Source organism: Galendromus occidentalis, unplaced genomic scaffold (genome assembly GCF_000255335.2).
Source record: "Galendromus occidentalis unplaced genomic scaffold, Mocc_1.1 scf7180000077314, whole genome shotgun sequence".
Lineage (NCBI taxonomy): Eukaryota > Metazoa > Arthropoda > Arachnida > Mesostigmata > Phytoseiidae > Galendromus > Galendromus occidentalis.
The window spans coordinates 1-5,761 of record NW_003805302.1 but is presented as its reverse complement, the minus strand read 5'-3'; the positions used below and the strand labels follow the sequence as shown (position 1 = coordinate 5,761).

At 50.0% G+C, this 5,761-nt stretch overlaps 1 protein-coding gene across 1 annotated transcript; it reads right to left on the bottom strand.

Annotated features, from left to right (window-relative positions):
* Positions 1 to 2,653: 2,653 nt before the first annotated feature.
* On the bottom strand, positions 2,654 to 4,870 carry LOC108864105 (uncharacterized). Its single transcript, XM_018639071.1, has one exon. It carries the CDS (start codon positions 4,868 to 4,870, stop codon positions 2,654 to 2,656), a length of 2,217 nt encoding a protein of 738 aa, XP_018494587.1.
* Positions 4,871 to 5,761: the final 891 nt, after the last annotated feature.

Genomic DNA, 5,761 nt, shown 5'->3' with positions numbered 1-5,761 from the left:
GAAAACACAACCCGAGAAACACAAGTGTTACACTTGACTATATTTGAGAAACTTAGAATGAAACTAATGTCAATCGAAGAAAAAGAAGCCTTCCGGATTAGCAAGCTAGAGAAACAAGAAGCGAAGCTAGAGCAACAAAGTTCAAGCAATCCGTGCAGTGGTTAGCCGGAAGAAACAACAACAGAAAAATAGAACTACCCAAAACAGATCCCTACACGCGCAACTCAATAAAAGAGGTGACCAGGCCACCGGACATGGGCAATGGTCCGCTCATGCCTCGGTTGAAAGCCAGGTCACCGTAGTACCCCCCGAAAAAGATTAAGTGGACCCCGTTCCACGAACAAACAAATTAAACAGCAAAGATAAGAAAAAATACAGGGCTGAACGCATACAAAACCAAAGCAATAAAGTACCAAGCTGAGAGTCAGCGAGGAGAAAAAGACACCAAGCAAGACCGCCTCGTTCAAGAGACGCCACCCAACACAGAACAACACAGCTCGGGAGTATAAGGCTAATTGAGTATCCCCCGTCGGGAAACAGTTGGAATGCCGAAAGGCGCTATCCTGTCCCCGTTCGGATGAGAGGAGAAGGTAGTTTTTAGTGCGTGAGAGTCGCACACTACCCGGCGAAACCCCTAAGTGCGCGTTCTGTTGAGACGACGAGTTGGGAAAGTAGACCGGGCGTGCATAATGCATTTTCTACATCTCCTCTTAAAACTAAATACAAAAAAAAAAAAAACCTAACCTAACCTAACCTAACCTTGACCTTGACTTTGACCTTGACCTTGACCTTGACCTAACCTAATTTAGTTCCTATCGGTTAAGTTAGGTTACATATAGATCGATGCATAAGTTTTGTCCAGTATACTAGAAATGTCGTTGGTCAAGATACGGTTAATATTCGGTCAAGGTCCGATCTAGGTCGGCTCAAGGTCGGCTCAAGGTCGGCTCAAGGTCAGGTTGAACGTCGTTTTTTAATCTTGGAGTAAGATTACTGAATCTTAGTAAGATTTGGCTTAGATTTTTTTCCTATGTGAGTGCCTCCCAGATCGAACGCTGGAGAAACTAGAGCTTTCGAATTTGCCGCCAAAATGATCGAGGTAAACATCGCGAACTTTTCGAACACTCATCGTGCCTTCTTCGATTCTTCTCGTGAGACTATACTAATTTCAAGCATTATCGTAAGTCACAGTCAAGTTATTATGATAACATAAGTGTCCACGGTAGAGTATATCTATACATAGTATCTTCTATTGTTATAGGAAATGTCCGTCAACGCGAGATACGTGTCAGTAATCATCCGTCGGGAGACAAGAGATCAAGCAGTAGAAGATACGTTGGTGGAGAAATTGCGGAGAATGAGAGGCGTGGACTACTACATCGTAGCGTTCGAAGAGAGCAGGCGGAGAACATACGGTTGTCTCTGCAACGAAAAGGAAGCTCATTACCATGTTTTCATCAAAGCTTCCGACAAGCCTATGGACGTGAATTTCGTAAAGAGCAGCTTAAGAGCGTATCGTGCGATAGCCAAACCAGCAAGATGTCCTCACAAGTGGGACGAATATCTCCAGAGATATCGTATAGCTGGGAAAGTTGACGCCACCAATCGAAGTCGGGAAGCGTTCGATCCCATTACGAGCTCCGACTCCACCGTTTCTGTGACCGACGAAGGCTCGAAAGACATGCTCGCGCAATTGGTCGAGGATATTCAAATCGAGAGTTCAGGAGGAGCGAGTTCGAATATGTCGACGAGGGTTGGAGGCGATTTGTCCCACAGCCCTCCGAGACAAGTCGAAGTCATCATGGATGAGGATGAGTTTGTTCATCCTGAATACAAAGAACCCTGTCGATTTTCTCCGGCGTTGTCAGCGAGCAGCAAAGTCGTTTTGAACGGTATCATGTACTCTGAGAATGCAGAGCAAGCTCTCCTGTATGTCTATAGAAACGACTTTTACTACGCCGTGCTGCATCGGGCTGCCATCATCGAGGCAATTCAATACGCCTTCGGGCTCCCTCAAAAAGAATGGGATGCTATCGTCATCCAATCTGGATTCATGTCGTCGGCCGATGCAATATCGAGTCATCGACTATTTTTCGAAAGATCTCCGTATTCGCCCGATTTGTCCGATGAGGCTAGAGTCATCATTTCAGCCATCATGTACTCGTCCGACCCATACTCCGCATTCCAATATGTATTTAGAAACGCATTCGAGCTTGCGATGATTCATAAAGATGCGGTAGTCGAAACGCTCGAATATATGTTTCGCATCTCAGAAACCGACTGGCAGTGGATCGTAGACAATTACCGACGCGATCTACTACTTTCGGAATAAATTGAAAGCTCATCGTTCCCGACAACATTTTTTCTTTGATCTCGGTCTTTGATCATTAACATTGATAAATATATGAATCGCCAATCTGATCTCGAAGAACATTCAGAGATAGGTTACTAGATAGATAGATAGATAGATAACATTCATTCATTCAGAGACTTGATTCGTTTAAATGAAGTTGGATAGATAGATAGATAGATAGATAAATCGTTTATTTATCCGAAACTTGGCATTCGACAGATGGTAGATATGATCTATCATCCGCACAGAAGATCGAGCTCTCCTAACGTTCTAGGGCAGTATTCTATGCCCGAAACGAGCCTAGCGTTCCCCCTCTGTACTTCTACAGCGACGCGCTGTCTTATGTATGTACATCGCAGCTCGGCGATCGCCACCGCGGGCCACTATACGGCGTCCGATTTCTTTTGTCAACTTCAGAGCGTCCGAGCCCCACACGCCGGTGGATTCAATGACAAAAGGGACGAAAGTGTAAGTTTCGAGGAATTCCCGATACTTGGTCCTTTTCTCTTGTTCGGCTTTGGCCGCCACCGCCCGCGCTGATCTGGCTATTTGTCTATTACTCGGTGCAAACGAATCTCTGATTGTCACATCCCAGATGAGTTGTTGGCCTCGAGACCATGGTTCATGTGAAATGCCGTCGGGTCTCAACATGTCGTTTGTTGATAGGTTTCTGGGCTCTTTCGTGCTTGTTGTTCCGGACTGCCTTAAAGCTCTTGCTACCAGATCGTTGATTGCAGCGTGCCGAGACATTCTCCCGGATGCAAGGGACACACTACTCAAGCGGTGGAGTCCGTAGCGGTCCGCTACGTTCCCGCAGGCGCAAGTCACTTCTTCCATCAGGGGCAAACCCAATCGGAGTTTCGCTGCGAGTATGAAATCCCTATCTTCCAGGAGGGTGCCGATGTTCATGCTGGGCATTGTTTGAAGCCACCAGCCCGATTCCGGGACCGAAGCGTTGCAAAGTCTGATCGTATCGGTTTCGGAGTGGGAAAATCTCTGGCGTAAAGACGATATGATCGTATCACTGGCGATATCACTCCATTTCTTTTGAACTGCGCGATCTTCAACCTCCGGGACGGTACCGTATCTGGCCGCGAATGTTTCAATCGCCTCATCACGAAGATGAATGCGGTCGGTGCGGGAACGTGACAGGATGTCGAGCACCTCCGGTTCGGAAGCGTGACAAGACGAAGCGAAGGCCGGAAGAGCCGTCATCGAGGGGGTCGGGATACCGAATCCACCCTTAGATGCGGGTAGCGACAGCTGCGTGAGAGCATCCTCTGATATGGAAGTTTTCAGGATATTCTCGAAACAGCCTGTGAACATGTAGTCTAGTCGCTTCAGTAAGGTCTCCGATTTGAATGCTGGGCAAGTTCGCAAGAGATACGTCAGTTTCGGGACTCCGGCCGCCCTCTGGACAATATACGCGGCGACGTGACTGCCGACGTGTTCTAGTCGTTGGAAGATCAGTTCGTATTTCTTTTCCTTCTTCTTGAGTGCTTCTGCAATCCCGGTCTCAAAGACGGGGGCCCCTAAAAGTTCCAGATCCGCTTCGTCTCTGATGATACGACAGCCAGGGAGTCGAGAATCGACCCGGTGTGCGATGTCATCGTGCTCAGCTGTTTGAGTCCCATGCAGGAACAGCTCGCATTTCGATGGTTTGATCGATAGGCCATGAATATTGTGGTCGGAGCGGATCTTGTCGAGGTCACGGAGTATCTTCTCGGGGTCTTCGCTAACCAGTGTGAAATCGTCGAGGAAACCGATACATATTTCGCTCTCGAGGGAGCGTAGGGTCCGATGGACGACTAGGCAGAAGAGTAGTGGGGAGAAGACATCTCCCTGTTGGCAACCTGTTCGAGATTCTATGACTCTGCTACCGAAGTATATCGGGGTCGGTTCCGAGTAAGTCTGTGCAACCATGGAGTAGATTTCTGGGACTCGCTCATGTGTTTCTTTCAGCATCGTGTCGCGACGGTGACTGTTGAACGCATTTTGGAAGTCAACTTTCAACAATGAGCATTTCTTGGTCATCTGAAGGTATGAGCGGATGCTGTGTACGGCGATTTCTCCTCCGCCCTTTGTGGCGAAGCCGAGTTGTCGAGGGCAGAGGTAGGCTGTCGCATCGGCGCGGACCCTAGCGAGAAGGATTTTCGCCGTGAGGCGGCGAAGGGTACATCCGACGGCGATTGGGCGAAGGTCTCCACTCGTCTTCTTTGCTGCAACTAGCCAGGAACCGAGGACCAGCCGTCTTGCGTCGTCGGCTATCCGGCCCCTTGCTATGATGTCACATACTCTGCCAAGCTGTTCCAGTAGGAGTCGGCGTAGTTCGCCGCCCACGGTTAGTAGGTCGAGGATGTGCTGAGCCGTCAGGCTATCGAGGCCGCCCGAGCTACCGGGAGGGAAGCTTTGGAGGGCTAAGACGATCTCCTCGCCGCTGCAGCCTCTGGGGGTTCGGGGAATCGGCAGGGACGGGGTAGAGTCATCGGCATGGGGATCCGGATGTTTCGAGATCATTTCTTCTTGTGCTTTCGGATCGGACGGGGACACGAGAGATTCCGTAGATGAAAGTAATCGGATCGCTCCTCTGAGGTCTCCCTTCGAAGCGAGTCGGTTCTCTGCGGCTTTTGCTCTTTTCACGTCGGTTAGTTCGCGTTTGCGGGTGTTCGGCCTACCGTATGGTGGAGGCAGTGGTCTGTCGTAGTGCGAAATGTTTTCTTTGACGCAGGTGGCGAGGGACGTACCGCCGGTTATGGGTCGGGCGTGAAGCGCACAATAGGCGAACTCGAGGAGGAGTGTTCAAGATCTGATGTCGTTGGAATCGGCTGTATCGCGGAGTAGGTGGATGTACTTGCGGGCGGCCTGACTTCGGGCACTCTGAGGTATTCGCGGCAAAATCCTTAGGTGTTGTTTAAGCAGGGCAAGGGTAGATGCCGGGTCAGGCTCTTGAACGGTCGAGGGGTGAGGCTCTGGAGCCGTGAGGCCGAGAGGAACATCATGAACGGGGGTCGAGTTCGGTGGGACAACTTGCGGTGTTAACGGCGGTGGGGGTGTCGGCTGCGATAATGTTCTAGGCTCGTTGTGTTTGGACGTCACATGGATCTTGAGGCCTCTGGCACTGTTGGACGAGAAAGTGCAGTGTGGGCATCGATGGTCGAAGCTTTGGCTTCTTGTCACAGGTAGTGCGGTCGTTTGACTTGATTGTGGTAGATCTCGAAGACTATTGTGACGAAACCTAACGGTCCGGTGTTGGTGGCCTGTGTGGATGTTCAACCCTCGTGTACAGGTGGCTACGAACGAGCACCAGGGGCACCTCAAATCGGGAGGGCCGCTGGTGCTCGTCCCAGGGCTGGTCGCTTGAGGGGGAGAGCTCGTTGTTGCTTCGTTGTCAGCGATAGATAGATAGAT

What these genes read in the sequence shown, in the direction of transcription:
- LOC108864105 (XM_018639071.1), bottom strand. Translation starts at nt 4,870, where the DNA reads ATGATCTCGAAACATCCGGATCCCCATGCCGATGACTCTACCCCGTCC.